This window comes from Notolepis coatsorum, assembly GCF_963971535.1.
Source record: "Notolepis coatsorum genome assembly, chromosome: 10".
NCBI classification, from domain to species: Eukaryota; Metazoa; Chordata; class Actinopteri; order Aulopiformes; family Paralepididae; genus Notolepis; species Notolepis coatsorum.
Genome location: NC_140174.1, coordinates 88904655 through 88924986, shown reverse-complemented (window position 1 = coordinate 88924986; position 20332 = coordinate 88904655). Strand labels below are relative to the sequence as shown.

The window sequence follows — 20332 nt, the reverse complement described above, 5'->3', positions numbered from 1 at the left end:
CAGTTGGGGGTTTAGTGCCTTGCTCAAGGGCACTTCAGCGGTTGGTGTTAAGGGTATGGGAGAGAGTTATTCATTAAATTCCCCAGCCCAGATTTTTCCTGCCGGTCCGGGGGATCGAACCGGCGACCTTCCGGTCACAAACCCGCTTCTCTTTTTTTTTTTGATCCACTTTTTCTCCCATTTTTCTATATTTTCTCCCATCCCAATTCCGTATCATCCAATTCAACCCTCCCCTGTCACGGACGCTGTTTCTTGCCTCCCACAAGCCGGCTGCAATGTGGACTAAGTCATACATAGCACAAGTCCCCTCCGGTACTTGAGGTAACAGCAGTCGCATCTTTTCACCTGCGCAGCTCGATCTCTCAGTGGCGAGGAGTAACGCGTGGGAGGCTCACGCTGCCCCCGACACTTCCTGATTCTACTGCGCAGGCGCACCAACCGACCTGTAGGAGTCGCTGTCCACAACGCCCGATCCCCACCCATCAGTTTCCCACCCCCTAATACGGTCAATGTGTATTAGTACGGACGACCAGCTAAACTGAAAGCAAATGTGGAGCGCTGGGCTCGAACTGACGAGCCCAGCGTCTCCAGCATTTCGTGGCGAGCGCCTTGCCCACTACGCCACATAGCCGCCCCCCCGCTTCTCTAACCTTTAGGCCACCGCTGCCTATCTACAAATTGATACATTACCATGGTGAAAAGCGGCATTTAACTGAGCGCATTCGAAGGTTGTGTCATTGAGGTCTTTAAAAAATATATAATAATAAATAAATAGAATCTAGACGTCCAGGATGTTTCCACGTCAACAATGCGGAAATTCGGTGCCCACTGGTCAGCGCCGCGGCAGTGCTGCGATCAGGGTTCTGTTGGAACGCTGGTCCCAGTCTGTACTTCGGCATCGATGAGAACCCCGAGTGTCATGTACTGCAGCCTTGGGAAATTAAACGTAACTTTTTAAGAAGTCTTTATTCATTGCACACATTGACAATGTCGTCATGCAGCGACACACATGCGATGGGCGGCACACACAGGAACACACGCATGCGATCTTTGGGTTGCCGATAAAATTTCGTCTCTGTACTTGATTGACAACTATATACAGTGATACAGGTATAAAGACACTATAGTAGTAGTCCTACTGGCCAGCAGCGTAACTAGTAAGAGTAGTAGTATTAATGTCCTTGACACCATAGGAAGAACATTTATAGATGGATTTCTAATGTGTATGTGGTATTGGGATAGGGATAGTAAGGGATAAATAACCTTTTAGGTTAACATTATGATTAGTTATAGTTTTGCAGGTAGGTCTTAAATCCCCAACGGAGATGTCCTTCTGGGCTATGGGATCTAGGCACCACCCCAGGAAAGGCTCTTTTCTATCCATTCAAGCTCTCTGGTGTGCAGGTCACATCTGTGTTCTCTGCCAGGGCACTCCTCATCTCTGCCTGTGTTGACAGGCCTCTGCTGTCGAGACGGAGAGCTCTCCTATCTGGCACGCTTAGGCCTGTCACTCACCCCCTACCCTGCACGCTTAGGACCCGTCACTCACCCCAGCCGGATCCTTACAGCGCCGCGCTTGACTGCAGTCACGTTTTGCCACGGATCACACGCGTGCGCACTGTACACACGCACACACAGAGACACTTCATTACTCTTCAGTTTTAAGAAAACAACACCTCGTCGAGTCATGAAGCCACGTGAATAGCTCTGTAGGTTTTGAGCCAAGTGTTCCAAGTGGAGCTCTTCATCAGCACATCGGCTGTCAGCGGCGGCGGTTACTGTTTCAACAGCGGCAGGCGGAGTGACGGGATGGTACCGGAGGAGTGACGGGATGGTACCGGAGGAGTGACGGGATGGTACCGGAGGAGGGCCCGGCCCGTGAACTTGGGGAGGAGAGCTGGCTGTAGCTTTGTGGTCCAGCCGAGCTGCTTTTAGAGCACAGTAGCAGCTGTGTGAGCGTATCTGTTTCTCATTCTCGGCTCCATGCTCAGGTGGTCCTGGCTGCCTTCGGTACTTTATTGGAGTTAAATCACTTGTCGCAGAACCATAAAAACCTCCCATAAGTCCCGCTGACCCCCGGCGTCCCACCGGACTCTTGAGGACTAAACTCGGGCTCGGCAGCCAAAAAACAGCCCGGCTGTAAAACGCCGGCACGCCTGCCGACCGGGCCCTTTTCTCTGACATATTTGTGGCTGTGCCTATGCTTCTGATTCTAATTGGAAGCGTGCAGAAGAGAATCGTGCAAAAAGAGAAGCGCGCAAAAGAGAATCACGCAGAAAGAGAAGCACGCAGAAAGAGAAGCGCACAGAAAGAGAAGCACGCAGAAAGAGAAGCATGCAGAAAGAGAAGCATGCAGAAAGAGAAGCATGCAGAAAGAGAAGCATGCAGAAAGAGAAGCATGCAGAAAGAGAAGCACACAAAGAGAAACGGAAAGAGAAGCGCGCAGAAAGAGAAGCGCGCAGAAAGAAGCACATGGAAATAGAAGCACACAGAAATAGAAGCACACAGAAAGAGAAGCGCGCAGAAAGAAGCACACGGAAATAGAAGCACACAGAAAGAGAAGCATGCAGAAAGAGAAGCACGCAGAAAGAAGCACACGGAAATAGAAGCACATAGAAAGAGAAGCATGCAGAAAGAGAAGCGCACAGAAAGAGCTCTTGTGAAGTTGGATTCGGTGGAATTACGTGGCCAGGAAAGAGCAGAGATCAGATGGATTGTTTTGGAACGCCTGGGGATTTGACCATATACCACCATGTAGGCAGGCAGAGTGGCCATAAGTCTGACTGGCCTGTCTTGTAAACGCACGTCTTAACGAGCTTGTTAGGGAGGGTTAATTACAGAGGGCAGGAAGAGGGCTACCGTGCAAGGACAGACGGGCAGGGGGGGGGGGGGGGGGGGGGCTCAGCAGATGGGTTTCCCATGGAGACTGTGAGATGAGCTGGAAGGAACCAAATGGAGTTTTTTTTTACTCGGGACCGCCACAGTACAGGGCTTTGACTCGGACCAGTACCGCTACAGTACAGAGCTTTGACTCGGACCAGTACCGCCACAGTACAGAGCTTTGACTCAGACTGCAACAGTACAGAGTTTTGACTCGGACCAGTACCGCTACAGTACAGAGCTTTGACTCGGACCAGTACCGCTACAGTACAGAGATTTGACTCGGACTGCAACAGTACAGAGCTTTGACTCGGACTGCAACAGTACAGAGCTTTGACTCGGACTGCAACAGTACAGAGCTTTGACTCAGACTGCAACAGTACAGAGTTTTGACTCCGACTGCAACAGTACATAGTTTTGACTCAGACTGCAACAGTACAGAGTTTTGACTCAGACTGCAACAGTACAGAGTTTTGACTCAGACTGCAACAGTACAGAGTTTTGACTCAGACTGCAACAGTACAGAGCTTTGACTCAGACTGCAACAGTACAGAGTTTTGACTCCGACTGCAACAGTACAGAGTTTTGACTCAGACTGCAACAGTACAGAGTTTTGACTCAGACTGCAACAGTACAGAGTTTTGACTCAGACTGCAACAGTACAGAGCTTTGACTCAGACTGCAACAGTACAGAGTTTTGACTCCGACTGCAACAGTACAGAGTTTTGACTCGGACTGCAACAGTACAGAGTTTTGACTCAGACTGCAACAGTACAGAGTTTTGACTCAGACTGCAACAGTACAGAGCTTTGACTCAGACTGCAACAGTACAGAGTTTTGACTCCGACTGCAACAGTACAGAGTTTTGACTCGGACTGCAACAGTACAGAGTTTTGACTCGGACTGCAACAGTACAGAGTTTTGACTCAGACTGCAACAGTACAGAGTTTTGACTCCGACTGCAACAGTACAGAGCTTTGACTCAGACTGCAACAGTACAGAGCTTTGACTCCGACTGCAACAGTACAGAGCTTTGACTCAGACTGCAACAGTACAGAGTTTTGACTCGGACCAGTACCGCCACAGTACAGAGCTTTGACTCCGACTGCAACAGTACAGAGCTTTGACTCGGACCAGTACCGCCACAGTACAGAGCTTTGACTCCGACTGCAACAGTACAGAGCTTTGACTCGGACCAGTACCGCAACAGTACAGAGCTTTGACTCGGACTGCAACAGTACAGAGCTTTGACTCGGACCAGTACCGCTACAGTACAGAGCTTTGACTCGGACTGCAACTGTACAGAGCTTTGACTCAGACTGCAACAGTACAGAGCTTTGACTCGGACCAGTACCGCTACAGTACAGAGCTTTGACTCGGACTGCAACAGTACAGAGCTTTGACTTCACACAATAATGCCGGCCAATGAAGGGCTCTCGCAGCAACGACCGGCCTGTTTAATTACCACTGTACTCGACGGAACCCTGTGACCTTCTTTACATGTTGGAAACTTTAACTTTGATGTGGCCCTGTTTTCTTTTTTAAATATGACTCGTGTGGTGGCGTGTTCATTGATACTCGGCGCGGTGGAGGGTGTGTGTGCGCGCGCGTGTGCCATGGCTTGAAATCTGCGTGCCACAGAGTTCTTTATGAGAAGCTTGGTTGGCCCTCTCTGAGGGAGAATCTCGACAAACACTGGTATTTGTTCATTTGGCCCTTATTGGTAAGCTACCTCCTTATACTACATTATTGGAATGGAATTTTGGAATGTATGGAACCCGTTCTAGTGACTGGCCGGTCCTTAAGGAAGGAGTTTTCTCAGAACAGGGTAAATCAGGGCGGCTAAGTGGCGCAATGGGCAAGGCGCTCGCCACTAACGCAGGAGATGCTGGGTTCGAGCCCAGCTCTCGGCGTTGCTTCCGTCTTGGCTGGTCGTTCATACTAATACAATTGGCAGTATTAGGGGGTGGGAAAGCCGGTGGGTGGGGATCGGATGTTGTGCACAGCGACTCCTACAGGTCGGTTGGTGCGCCTGTACAGCAGAATCGGGAAGTATCGGGGGCAGCGTGAGCCTCCCACGTGCTACTCCTCGCCACTGAGAGATTGCGCTGTTCAGGTGAAAAGATGCGACGGCTGCCTCCTCGTGTACCGGAGGGGACACGTGATGCAAGGCTTGGTCCTCACTGCAGCCGACCAGTGGGAGGCATGGTCTAGCAGCGTTCGAGACAGGGGAGGGTAGAATTGAAGGGAGAATTGGCAAGGCGAAATTGGGATGGGAGAAAAATAGAAAATAATGAGAAAGTGGATAAAAAATTATAAATAAATAAATTTAATAAAAAAAAGAACAGGGTAAATCTGCATTTCGTTATGATGCCCTGTAACGGTGTCTGTCTGGCTGTGTGACGTCAACTTGTCAGAACGAAAACGATAGCACCAGGATAGCTAAGCAAGTAGCCCACCAGACGTTTTGCACACACCCATTTATTAACAACAATATAAAATGAGGACTTACCGTACGATGTACACAACTATATAAATAAAATGGTGATACAAACACTAGCCACATCGTTACTAGAGAACTAATTATAACAACAAGTTGACGCTTGGCGCTGCTGTCAGACGTCAGGTGAAGCAGGAAGTGAAATCACTGGCTCAGGTTAAATAAAACCAAACCTGTAGCTACATCAGGTACAAACAATGGAGCGCCACCCAGTGACCAAACACGGCACTGCAACCAAACAACAACACAGAAATACAACATTTGTGACCGTTACAGCCCTCAGTCTAGCTCATGGAATGAACTCCAACAGTCCTTAATGCTTGAGATTCTCCCCTCTGTTGCAGAGTTTAAAACCATGATCTCCAACCGTTGTCAATCAAGTTGTACATGTTTTAATTGATTTGCTATCCTTGCTTTTTGCCTAGTCTTGTTTTATTGTCGTTTATATACTGTGTGATTCTATATCGCTCGACGTGACTGTAAATGAGGGAAACCTCAGTTTAAATGAAGGTTTTGCACCCGTAGCACTGGTGTTCACTCTACCCTCCCTCCGTCTTCCTCGTTTCCCCTCCCGTCTGTGTGACCGCTCGCAGCTGGACGGAGCCGTGGACCTGGACGAGAGGCGTCTGATCCGCTCAGCCATCCGGGAGCTGAGGAGGAGGGAGATTGAGGACATGGAGGCCGCCCTGGCCACCAAGCGCTTCCGTCCGGCGCGCCTCAACCCGCAGGAGGACAAGGAGAACCAACACAGGTGAGAGTTCAGAGAAACACCTGGCCGTATTCCGGTTCAGGTCTTATTCAGGTTCAGGTCTTATTCAGGTTAAAGTCTTATTCAGGTGAAGGTCTTATTCAGGTTCAGGTTTTATTCAGGTTCAGGTCTTATTCAGGTTAAAGTCTTATTCCGGTTCAGGTTTTATTCCGATTAAGGTCTTATTCAGGTTAATGTCTTATTCCGGTTCAGGTCTTATTCCGGTTAAGGTCTTATTCCAGTGAAGGTCTTATTCCGGTTCAGGTCTTATTCCGGTTAAGGTCTTATTCCAGTGAAGGTCTTATTCAGGTTAAGGTCTTATTCAGGTTAAGGGCTTATTCAGGTTAAGGTCTTATTCAGGTTAAGGTCTTATTCAACTTAAGGTCTTATTCCAGTTAAGGTCTTATTCAGGTTGAGGTCTCATTCCGGTTAACTATTTAACTGACGGGCAAATTTTTTCAGAAAATGCTATTTATTATACTTTATACTTATAGCACATGCATGAGTCTGGTCTCTTTTGAAAGGAAACAGTCAGAATGTTCATCCACAACAGGAAGAATCACTCTTGAGTGCTTTTTAAATTTTGAAGTTAAGTACATTTTTTACGTATTTTTAATTTTTTTTTGCTTCCATTTTAATTATCTTGCAAACAGGCCTCTTACAGGTTCCAGCTGATAGGTATGACCTCGAAACCACAATGGGTGCATAGCCTAAAGCCTTATCTAGTACAGGTCCAAAGTTGATAACAATACCACAGAAAATGAGTTTTACACAACTTTTTATAATGGTATGTCTATGCGTTTTTCCAAAATGGCCACTTGGCGTCTCCAAATACAAGATTAATTTATTGCCACACAACCAGGTTGGTGGTATTTGTGATCGGTACAGAGTGTATTGAAGCTCTACAGTACATAAAACTGGAACATAGATACATTTATGTAGCTTCTTAGCTTTTAATAATAATAATAATAATAATAATAATAATAACTAGACAATTCCGCGCGGGGGAAATTGTGAAAGTGTGGGTGACGCCTGTGCACCGCCGGCCAACGGGGGAGAGGGTCTCTCGCGAGTCTCTATGACAAACGGTTCAAAGGATACAAAAAGGGGGCGCGGCCTAAGGATCGGGGGAGTGGTCAACATAGACCAATCAAAGAGGATATCCCTACTGAGTGCAATGACACAACCCGCAACACTATTACACTATTACACTATTACACACTATTACACACTATTACACTATTACACTATTACACACTATTACACTATTACACAATATTACACTATTACACACTATTACACTATTACACACTATTACACTATTACACACTATTACACTATTACACACTATTACACTATTACACTATTACACACTATTACACTATTACACACTATTACACTATTACACACTATTACACACTATTACACACTATTACACACTATTACACTATTACACACTATTACACGCTATTACACACTATTACACACTATTACACTATTACACTACACTATTACACTATTACACTATTACACACTATTACACTATTACACACTATTACACTATTACACACTATTACACTATTACACTATTACACACTATTACACTATTACACACTATTACACTATTACACACTATTACACACTATTACACACTATTACACACTATTACACTATTACACACTATTACACGCTATTACACACTATTACACACTATTACACTATTACACTACACTATTACACTATTACACTATTACACACTATTACACTATTACACAATATTACACTATTACACACTATTACACTATTACACACTATTACACACTATTACACACTATTACACACTATTACACACTATTACACACTATTACACTATTACACACTATTACACACTATTACACACTATTACACACTATTACACACTATTACACTATTACACACTATTACACACTATTACACTATTACACACTATTACACACTATTACACTATTACACACTATTACACTATTACACTATTACACACTAGTACACACTAGTACACACTATTACACTATTACACACTATTACACACTATTACACTATTACACACTATTACACACTATTACACTATTACACTATTACACACTATTACACTATTACACACTATTACACTATATTACACGCTATTACACACTATTACACTATTACACTACACTATTACACTATTACACACTATTACACTATTACACAATATTACACAATATTACACTATTACACACTATTACACACTATTACACACTATTACACACTATTACACACTATTACACACTATTACACACTATTACACACTATTACACTATTTCACACTATTACACTATTTCACACTATTACACACTATTACACACTATTACACTATTACACACTATTACACACTATTACACTATTACACAATATTACACTATTACACTATTACACACTATTACACTATTACACTATTACACACTATTACACTATTACACTATTACACACTATTACACTATTACACCGAGTACAATGGCACAATCCGCAAGTCTCTACGACAAACGGTTCAAGAGATACACTGAGGGGGTGTGGCCTAAGGGGGCGTGGTCTAAGGATCGGGGGAGTGGTCAACATCGACCAATGAAAGGTGGTCAACATGGACCAATGAAAAATGAAAGAGGATATCCCTACTGAGTACAATGACACAACCCACAAGACAGAGGGCGCTGTCCAGCAATTCAGTAGTGCAACACAGTGATGGCCAATGATGGGTTAAGTGGATGATGTCATTGGCAGGTCAGCTCAGCCATGAGCCCTGAGCCTCACAGCTGTTAAGCCTGAACCAATCAGCCATGAGCACAATGACTTGCATATTCTGAAATTTCTTTACATGACTGCATTGTCACGTTGATTAAAAGAAAACTATAAGAGATGAAGCGTTGTGACTCGCACAAGAGCACTACAACGAGTAGGCGAAGGGTTGTGCGCGAGATTGTGGCATTCGTGCGATATTGTGGCACTCCTTCGGCGATCGGAACAGAAGGCTAAAAAAAAATGGATTTCTAGAGTGCGATTGCATGGCGGTCAATGGGGAGGAGAACCTTCAAACAAATGGTCGTCAGTTGAGATAGAAATGTCCAATTCCATTTATTTTTCTTTTGTGAGCGGGATGACAGCCGTGTCATCGTTTTGATGTGTTTGTTTTATTTCTACGTCCAAAATTGAGATCACACTCGCAATTCACCCAAGGTAGGGGGAAAAAGATTATTTCAGCTGCTACACTCTAAAATGCAATGCATTCCCAATGGGACCGAAATTTTACCGTTTAAAGTCGATTCGTAGCCAGACGGTGCGGTGAAACTTTTACGAGTTCGGAGACCGCAGTTGCCATAGGCAAGCCGCTCGTTTTGATACCTTTCACGTGTATGGTGCGCGAACGCTTACGTGTTGCAAAGTGTTTGAAACTCTAAATTGCACTGTATTTCCGAAATTTTACCGTTTAAAGTCAATTCGTAGCCAGACGGTGCGGTGAAACTTTACGAGTTCGAATAGCACATCGAGTTGGAGCAAGCCGGTCGTTTTGATACCTTTCACGTGTATGGGGCGCGAACGCTCTGGCACGAGTGTGTTGTCAAAATCGGTGGAATAAAGAAAGAAAGAAAAAGAGTATGGATATGTATAGTGTGGGTTGCAACCTGGCTTCGCCAGGTCACCCACACTAATAATAATAGATCAAATTTCTATAGCGCCTTTCATAGAACCCAAGGTCGCTTCACAATCAGGACAAAAATAGGGCTAGGGAAGTAGGGGAAAAAAAGGGGGATGAGGGCAGGTAAGGGATAATGGACCTAATCTAATCTAAACTAACTGATGGGGAAAAGCCTTGGTGAAGAGGTGTGTTTTAAGCGCAGTTTTGAAGGTGTCCAGGGTTGGGGCGTTGCGGATTTCAGGGGGGGGGGGGGGGGGGGGGGGAGTTCCAGAGGGTAGGGGACGCCACACTGAAGGCTCTGTCCCCGAAAGTCTGTAACATGGTGCGAGGGATGGAGAGGAGACCGAGATCAGAGGATCGTAGGTTCCGGGATGGAGTGTGCTGGTGGAGGAGATCAGACTGGTATCGGAGGGCGAGGGCATGGAGGGACTTGTAGGTGAGTTTGAAGGTGATGCGGAACTTGACTGGGAGCCAGTGGAGGTGGATGAGGGTGCGGGTGATGTGCTGCTAGGGCTTGGTGTGAGTGAGAAAAAACTAGTTGAGTGGTAGAGTGTCTTTGTCCGTATAGCTGCCAGTAGTCCCTCAAAGCACAAGCGCATAACTTGAATCGTGACAAGATGGATTCCCGCGTGATCTCGGAAAAGCCAGCTGCCGAAACAAGGTTAATTTACACTGAACTATTAATTTTTGACCCTGGCGCGCACGCACACACACATGCACACACACAGATGCACATACACATTTGTGCACAAGCATGGACAACAACACACACTTTGCACACACAGACCCTTCTGTCCCAACATAATCACAAACGGCAGCAGTGCAGGTGAGCTGCCTGTCGGGAGACTCTGGAACAACACACACAAACACAGCTGCAGCATTCCCATCCTCTCTCTGGAGAAAGGAGATTGCACACTTGGAAGTCTGGAAAAGTCATGTCAGGGAATTCTTAGGCTCAGTGGGCAGCAACCACAACTCATTTTCTATCTCCGGCTATGCAATACTGTGTGTGTGTGTGTGTGTGTGTGTGTGTGTGTGTGTGTGTGTGTGTGTGTGTGTGTGTGTGTGTGTGTGTGTGTGTGTGTGTGTGTGTGTGTGTGTGTGTGTGTGTGTGTGTGTGTGTGTGTGTGTGTGTGTGTGTGTGTGTGTGTGTGTGTGTGTGTGTGTGTGTGTGTGTGTGTGTGTGTGTGTGTGTGTGTGTGTGTGTGTGTGTGTGTGTGTGTGTGTGTGTGTGTGTGTGTGTGTGTGTGTGTGTGTGTGTGTGTGTGTGTGTGTGTGTGTGTGTGTGTGTGTGTGTGTGTGTGTGTGTGTGTGTGTGTGTGTGTGTGTGTGTGTGTGTGTGTGTGTGTGTGTGTGTGGGGGATACACACGCTTTTCCGTATGTTGTCCCCAACTCACATTGTCTTGCCTCGCTAGATTGAGTGAGTCATTCTTATTTTTTTTTTCTTACTTTATCTTTTCCCCCCTTTCTTTTTCCGTTTTTTCTCCCATCCCAATGTTAGTCGTTATGCCAATTCCCAATCCCCTACCTGGTTGTTGCGTGCTCTGCCCCCTACCGTCGGTCTGGGAGGGCGGAGACTATCGCATGCTTCCTCCGACACATGTGTAGCCAATCCCCGCTTCTTTTCACCTGGCAGCGAGGACTCTCACTGGGGGAGTGTAACGTGTGGAGGACACTACCTCCCCCAGGATCCGACCTCGCTGTGCAGGCGCCCCGACCGATCTGTAGGAGTCACTGTTTTACAACGACCAGGACCCACCCTCGCCGGGTTTTCCCACCCGCTAACACTGCCAATTGTTAGTATGGACGGTCGGCCAACCCGGAAGCACCACAGCTGGATTCGATCCCACTGACTCTGTGGTGGTGGGAAGACGCTTAGACCGCTGCGCCACCCGGCCGCCAAGTGAGTCATTCTATTAAGAAGTTAAATCATATCCCATGAGATACACATCAGAGAGGTTCTTTTCTTTTTGGCGATCATTTGTTTTGCCCCGATTTTGAGCCGTCTTTAAGATTTTACCAGTTCAGTGATGCAGAGTTGGACCAATCGCAGCACTGAGATGGATGGAAAAACTGACAGTCCAGCCATGATGTTGACATCTTGTGTGTGTGTGATCCCCCCTTGAATGGCCCTTCTAAGGTTTATCTCCTCCACACTGCCTGTGGAGCATTTTTCCCTATTGTTAGGTTTTAGTGAGTTTTTCCTTACCTTCGCGTGGGGTATGTCAAGTTCAAGTTTCTTTAATAGTTGTCATACAGAAGTACAGAATACTTTTGTACAAAATGCTTCTTACTGTTGCGCTCCAGAGACTGTGCAAGACAAGATAAGTATGAAATAAAAACATAGTAAAATTAGAAGTAAAAAAAAAAGAGGTCACAGTGTTCAGTTTAGATATATGTACAATGCTCGATGCAGAATAGACGTAGCTACCATACAATATACAATACTGTGCAGTGTACTAATATACAATACTATATAGTGCAAGGCAGAAATGGGGAAATGGGACGAGGTGCAATTTAGGTACAATTCACAGTAGGTGTACGAGTTGCAGTGCAAATCCTTTCAATAAATATAAAGTGTAAGTGTGTTTGTGTGATCTAAAGTGTGGAGAGTGGGTGCTGCAGTGTGTTGTTTGTTTGAGTGAGTGTGTGCGTGTGGGTGTGTGTGCTGTGTGCATTTGATGGTTGTTGCATAGTGATTATTGTTCGTTTAGCGATTATTGTTCGTTTAGCAGCCTGATGGCCTGGGGATAGAAGCTTCTTCTGAGTCTTTCTGTGCTCGCCTTAAGACTCCGGTATCGCTTGCCTGACCGCAGCAGTTCAAAGAGGCAGTTGTTCGGGTGGCTCGAGTCCTTAATAATTCTCTTAGCCTTCCCCTTGCACCGCTTGTTGTAAATGTTCTGGAGGGTGGGAAGCCCCCCTCCAATTGTGCGTTCGGCTGAGCGTGTCACTCTTTGTAGTCTGCTACGGTCTTGTGCAGTGCTATTCCCAAACCAGGAGGTGATGTTGCCGGTCAGGATGCTCTCTATTGTACATGAGTAGAAGTTCCTAAGGATCTTCTGACTGACTTGGAACTTCCTTAGGCGCCTGAGGAAGTAGAGGCGTTGTCGTGCCTTCTTCACAACACTGTCAATGTGTGTGGTCCATGTCAAGTCCTCGGATATGTGGGCTCCGAGGTACTTGAAACTGTTCACTCTCTCAACCGGTGCCCCGTCGATGCTGAGGGGGCTGTAGTCCTTGACCCCCGACCTCCTGAAGTCCACAATCATCTCTTTTGTTTTGCTGACGTTCAGGGAGAGGCAGTTCTCCTGACACCACTGTGACAGGTTCTCTACCTCTTCCAGGTAGGCCCTTTCGTCGTTGGCAGAGATCAGGCCCACCACTACTGTGTCATCAGCAAATTTGATGATGGTGTTGTTGTTCCGCTGTGCTACGCAGTCATGTGTGTACAGGGAGTAGAGGAGGGGGCTCAGAACACAGCCCTGGGGGGCCCCTATGTTGAGCGTGATGGATGAGGAGGTGCAGTTGCCGGCTCTTACCACCTGGGGTCTGCCCGTCAGGAAGTCCAAGACCCACTGGCACAGGTCATAGTTCAAGCCCAGGTCCCTGAGCTTGGCTATGAGTTTGGAGGGGACTATGGTATTGAATGCTGAGCTGTAGTCGATGAACAGCATTCTCACATAGTTCCCCTGCCTCTTGTCCAGGTGTGATGCTGCTGTGTGCAGCACATGGGCTATGGCGTCCTCCGTGGACCTGTTGGGGCGATATGCAAATTGCAGAGGGTCCAGGTTGATGGGGAGGGAGGAACAGATGTAGCCCTTCACTAGCTTCTCAAAGCACTTCATGGCTATGGAGGTGAGGGCTACAGGGCGGTAGTCGTTGAGGCAAGTGCCAAGCGGGCGTAGATTTTTTGGGTACAGGGATGATGGTGGACTTCTTCAGACAGGTGGGGATGACAGCCTGTTCCAAGGACAGGTTGAAGATGTCAGTGAATACCGGGGCCAGTTGGTCGGCACAGACTTTTAGGACGCGGCCGGGGATGCCGTCCGGTCCTGCTGCCTTCCTGATATTCACTTTTTTAAAGATCCGTCTCACCTCATGCTCTGTTACCCTGAACACTGAGTCTCCATCAGCAGACCCCCCCCCCCCCCCCCCCCATTGCCGTGGTTTGTAGGCTGGTGTTGTTATTCACAGCCTCAAACCTCGCATAGAAGGAATTGAGATCATTTGCTAAGGAGATGTCACTGTTCAGTTTGAGGGGGGTGCCTTTGTAGTCTGTCATTGTTCTGAGGCCCTGCCACATGCCTCTAGAGTCAGTCTGTTCAAACTGAAGTTCAACTTTATCCCTGTAACGCCATTTTGCCTCTATTACTGCTCTCCTGACGTTGTATCTTGCCATCTTGTGTTCTTCCATGTTGCCTGTCACCAGCCCGGTGTTGTATGCTGATGTGCGCACTTTCAGAGCCTCACGGACGGATTTGTCTACGCAGGGCTTTTGATTTGGGTAGATTTAAATTTTGGTGGAGTCTGGGAGTGCTTGCATTATTTCATTTATTTGCATTTATTTTAAATTCGTTGGACCTTATGGTGTTCTTGTTCTGTTCTTGACTTATTGTTATGTTTCTTCTTGACTTGTTTAAAGAAGACGTGTACGGCCCATGGGGACATTAACGTGTGTTGTCAGGCCTTACAAATAAATTTGATTTGATTTGTGTGTGTGTGTGTTTTAAGACACACTTATTTTTCATTGGCTGATCCATTTAGGAACAGTGTAAATAGGTTTTCAATTAGAAAACGATATCCCCCCTGTGTTGCAGAAATAATGGTGCTTTTTATTACCTTTTTTTGTTTATCGAGGCTTTCACGGTCTCTTCCCCTCTAGTGTTAAGCAAAGCTACAGCTGTCTGCTCTCGAGCAGCGTGTAGACCACGGAGGATACGGTTCTGCTATGGTTGTTAATTAATGACTGGCGGCAGTTCAAGGCCAGGGGGCAAGACCCGCTGCATCTGGTGCGGGACGGAGCAGAGCCTCGACTGCAGCCTGCGTTGTGAGGAGAGGACACCCTGCTCCTCCATCTCCTCCCCCCCCCCCCCCCCGTCCGCTACTGGATCCAATTAAACCCAGTGGCTGGGCCAAGTCACATCCATTTGCTGCCGTTGTTAGATTACTCGGGTTACAAAAACAACAGAGGTGCCTCTCTCTCTCCCTCAAAGCCGCCGGAGAAAGTGTGCACGCGCATCCGCACGTGTCTACGCTCGCGCACAAAAAAAAAAATTCTGAAAGTTACATTATCCTTTGCTTTCTTTTTGCTGGAATGTGAAGTATTCCGCCTCGGCATTCCGCACATCCTTTAATACCGACGAGGCGGAGAGAGGGCCAGCAGTGGGAGAGAGTGGGAAGAGAACATGAGTTATAGAAGCGAACGTAAAAGAGAAATATACGAGGATGAGGAAGAGCCTTCGCCAGGCACCATGTGCCTTGCCGCCTCGCGAGGCTGTCACGACTTTTTTCCAGACTCCATTCGGTCATCCTTTCTCCCAGAAAGTCTGGTGCTTTTGTCCCAGCCAAGAAAGCCGTCTGGCATCTCGGATTCCCCCTCGGCCTCCCCCCATCGCATGCGCCCTTACAAAAAAAATGGTAGTTTGATGGTCATTTCACTTTTACCACGGTACCGACCATTGTGTAAATAATCTACCATGGTAGTGATATGGTGGAATTTATGGAACGCCATGGTACCACATGTGCTTTGATAATACCATGGTATACTGTAATTTAAAGGAACACGCCAACATTTGGGGAAATTAGCTTGCCGTCTTCTCCAGAGAGAGACAAGAAGATGGATACCAGCCTTCGGGAGAGGTGTTAGTTGGACAATGCCTAGGCTAACCGGCCATGTCCGCTTCCATTCATTGTGCTAAGCTAGGCTAACATGCAGCCAGATGGCTTTCTACTGAACGCACAGAGAGGAAACTGGTATCTATCTTCTTTTCTCTCTCTGGAGAGGACTGTAAGCTAATTTACCAAAATATTGGCGTGTTCCTTTAAACCAGGGGTAGGCAACCCTAGGCACGCGTGCCTGCATAGGCACGCGTGGGCATTTTCATAGGCACAGGGGGCAGCATTAAAAGAAATATATATATATATTATATATAGTGAAATATTTTGCACTGTTGTCGCATTTATCTTGTTGAAATCCTCCCACAGGTTCTTTTTACTACCACATATTTAATTGAGACCCTTTATTTGTTTATTATTTCAATTCTGCTGGAAATACATTGCTACATCATTCAGTAACATTTGCAGAGCCTTATAACAAAAACAGTATTACGGTCACCATTGTGACCAGTGGGATTAATCAACAAATTGTATTATTTATTTTTCTATTTCATTGAACATTGCACATATTAAAAGCTAATTTTTTTACTCATGTGAGTATTACCAAGTCAACTTGTGTTCTTAAAACAATGACAATAAACATAGTTTTATTAGGTTGAAATAATGTGGTTGTGTACTTATTTTTCTGTTAACTTATTATGGATTGAAAACTGAAAACCTTAATGCACAGTAACTGAACTCAATATTTTTAAGTTCTGGTAACTTATTATTATAAAAAATTTTACAGTGTAGTCTTGCGATCAATCAAAACTTATTTACACGATATACCTCACATTCACCCTCCATTCACATCCTGGTGTTCTCCTGGTGTTCTCCATTAGGCCTGTAGGTGGAGCTATGACAGCACACGTACAGTACACACACTGATGGTGTGTGATGTGTCCAAAAATGAATGGGCAAATGTGAGTGAAATGGTCGCACTGTATGCAGCTGTTTGTCTGCATTGCATTCCCCCCCCCCCCCCAACTCAGATTTAGGGTTGATACAATCATCATAATAATATTGTTGGTGCCGGGAACCGTCTTTAGACGTCTTTGCTGACCATGCTAAAGTTGCCGGAGGACGCTTTACGTCGTCCTTATATCAATATTTCAAAAATCTGCGATCGGATTCATATGTCCCCTCCGCTGGCCTGAGATCCACCAGCAGGACCCACTGAGCTCTCTGGCGGTTCAGGAGCGCCATCTGGTGGCCGATCGGCGCAACTGCTTAACAGGATGTGCCATAGAGGTTGTGCTGGACTCCGTATTACTTCCGGGCACTCGCTATAGGTCCCGGGACTCTGGCTCGTCACGCTACACAGTGATCGATTGCCAATAACTCGATAAACAACATGATTTGGACGTATATACCATTATACAAGCTGGAGATGGACCGGGTAAATCGCCATCCCATAATGATAGAATTTCTACTCTACGATGATCGCCCAACGGCGCGCGGAGACTGGGGTGAGTTTGAGCGTGTAACGTTACCGTCTTCGATACTAACTGCTATTATCAACATTTGACCCACATTAGATGATTGGTATAACGCTGCCCACGGAATTATAAACGCCCCCTCGCCCATCCGGTCAACATCAGATGACGTGTAGTAACTTCTAGAAGTACGTCTAGTTGGAATTTTTTATATCGCGCTGATTGCCATCAAACTGTATTTCATCATCAATATAATGCATTTGGGGCTATATATCACGTTCTGGAGAAAGCTGCAGAAAGAGATGAAAACATACTTATACATTAGACCATACTTTACTATGAATATGTGAATGAAAAAGTTTAACGTTGCTACACAATGAACAATACATATAGGACTTTGAATGGGCCCTAATAATGGCAATGTAGCAATAGACTTTAAAAAGTTATAGCCCTGCAAAGAAGGGGACTTTCTCCATAGACAAATAGAGCTGGCAATCTATGGTATATCATGAATTTAACCTTAGGCAGCCAAAGTGTTAATAATAACAATAACAATAATGATGTAATAATGTAAAAATTATCATTAAAAAGACCTGATTATGAGAAAAAAAATTACGATTCATGGAATATTGTTGAGGCACACTAGTTACAACTATATTTCAAACAGGCACTCCATGTCAAAAAGGTTGCTGACCCCTGCTTTAAACCTTGATACCAGGGCTTGACATTAACACCCGTCTCACTCACTCACTCACTCACTCACTCACTCACTCACTCACTCACTCACTCACTCACTCACTCACTCACTCACTCACTCACTCACTCACTCACTCACTCACTCACTCACTCACTCACTCACACACACACACACACACACACACACACACACACACACACACACACACACACACACAGTGGCTGGTGAGCCAACAAGTTAATGTCAAGCCCTGCTTGATACTGTTGGCAGTATCATAGTATTGCTATTATTTCTCTATCACTACTATCATAGTAGTGACCAAAACATGATACCTTTTATTTAATTTTACAAGGGATATAGAGTTAGTAAGGTATATTGAGTTAGTAAAGACCTCAGTTCTATACCAGCTGCCGGAATGAGTGGTTTCCACTTACACTTGAACCCAGCCATCATTTTAAATGGTCTGCAGTCTGCACCATCTGATGTATCCATCTGTCTGCGTGTGTCTTTCTCAGGTCGGAATCAAGTGATTCCTTAGATGTCCTGTCAGGAAAACTGCAAGCCATCCAGGACATGGATGAGCTCACTAAACTGGTGAGTGTAAACTAAGGGAAATGGATACAGTGCAATACAATTTTAAGAGTCTGAAAAACAATTGTCATGCATTGGTATCGACGTGGATGGACTGTATGCATCCACTGCTGAATGCATTTTTGCATAAATGTATCCATAGTTCTAAAAGTTACAAAAGGCACATTTTTCCATCTGAAAGATGGAAATTATGCGCATACAGTCAAAATGTATATGGTCAAATAAATCACAGATTGGGCCTTTTATCAGAATTAATTTGTGTGATAAATTTATAAGCAATGCTGCAAACGGATACCTTGATGTAAGGTTTTAATGTATACAGTATTATGGTATATTCAGTTCCTGCTGTCTGAATAAGTAATAAGTCCAGTCACCTTTGTGTAACTATTTGACGATTAAAAAGTATCCAAATGGGGGATTGTATTCATTATTAAGCATGTTTGATGTCATGAAAAGATGTCTTTATCCCACAATGCAAAGCGTGTAGCTGTTATTTAGATCCCCATTAGCTTTTGCATAGCAGCAGATACACAAAAATATACATTCACACTCATCACAATATATTGACAAAACACACTAATAAATAACACGCCTAAACAAAACAAACACTGCGATTAGACAAAACAAATAGAGAGGCTCTGACTGAATCCATCGTGATCTAATCAATAGATAAACATAATTTAAGATGGGCCACGTAACCTTTCTCCCCAATGATGACATCACAGCAAACATTCCAACAACCACATTTGAAAACCGCAACAGAACATTTAAATGCGAGAAACCAAAATAATTATATTCGGTACGGCCCTATTACTTACCAAAAATATTTTTTAAATAATACTCTTAAGCTTTTTCTGGAAACCATGTATATTATTATGTTACGTATTATGATTTGGAAGTACATTCCATTTTACCATTGCTCTGTATATCACTATGTTGAAACTGAGGTCTTGAATTTGGGCAAAGTGAAACGCCTCCAGCAGCGTGCCTAGTAGAATAACAAAAGATATATATAAAAAAAAAAAAAAAAAAAAAAGGCTCATTTATTGTTATGACATTCCTCATGAAAACCATTAAATACAAAAATCGAGATGCATTTTTAGCAATATTTGTTTAATCCACAAAGAGTGTGGATTAATACAGTCCCCCATTGATGGAAGGTGACTCCAGCCTTGGTTAACCCTTTCACAACCACACTGCAGAAGGTTAACACGGTTAACCGTCTGTAGTGTTGTAGTGAAAGGGTTAACCTTCTGCAGTGTGGTTGTGAAAGGGTTAACCATTCGTCATATGGCAGTGAAAGGGTTAACCTTCTGTATTGTCGCAGTGAAAGGGTTAACCCTTTGGTAGTGTGGCAGTGAAAGGGTTAAAGGTCCTGTGTCTTATAAATGGCCTTTTCCAGTGTTTAGCATTGTTTTCTAGCAATGTGGGGTTGTATCAATGGGGTCTGCGCCCGTATTCCGATCCGTGCAATAATATTCACAGGGGTATATATTATCATTTGAAACAAGTTACCAATGCATTGTCCCGTGGGCGAAAATTAATTAGTATCCCCCACAATCTCTCTCGGTCTGCCAGTGCAGACTGTAGGTGACTGTCACTCAAAGCGCTTATGGGCGGAGCCCAGCCCAAAACAGCTTGAAATCTTGAAGTGGCAAAATGCTGCTTTAGATTAGAGTACTTGATTAATAATAATAATACATTTATTTTATATAGCGCCTTATATTAGGAATCTCAAAGCGCTTGATTAGAAATCCAAAACAATGCATTTAAAAAAAAAAAAAAGTACAGATGTGTTCCATAGACTCACAGGAATTGTGTAACATTGCCCAAATAGTGAAAGGAATAGCAAAATACGGGACCTTTAACACATTCGGGGCCAGCCATTAGATGGGCCCC

General features: G+C 44.9%; 1 protein-coding gene across 3 annotated transcripts in view; it reads left to right on the top strand.

Annotated features, from left to right (window-relative positions):
- The window catches only part of smtnb (smoothelin b), a 161737-nt gene that overhangs the window by 55008 nt on the left and 86397 nt on the right, over positions 1–20332 (top strand). For all 3 annotated transcript variants that reach the window (XR_014620145.1, XM_084322577.1, XM_084322576.1), the window contains exons 2-3: positions 5974–6131; positions 18358–18436. Coding sequence is in view for 2 of the 3 variants with exons in the window: in XM_084322577.1 (XP_084178703.1) it covers positions 5974–6131; positions 18358–18436 (237 nt within the window). In the remaining variant the exon portion in view is untranslated. The remainder of the gene's footprint in view (positions 1–5973; positions 6132–18357; positions 18437–20332) is intronic.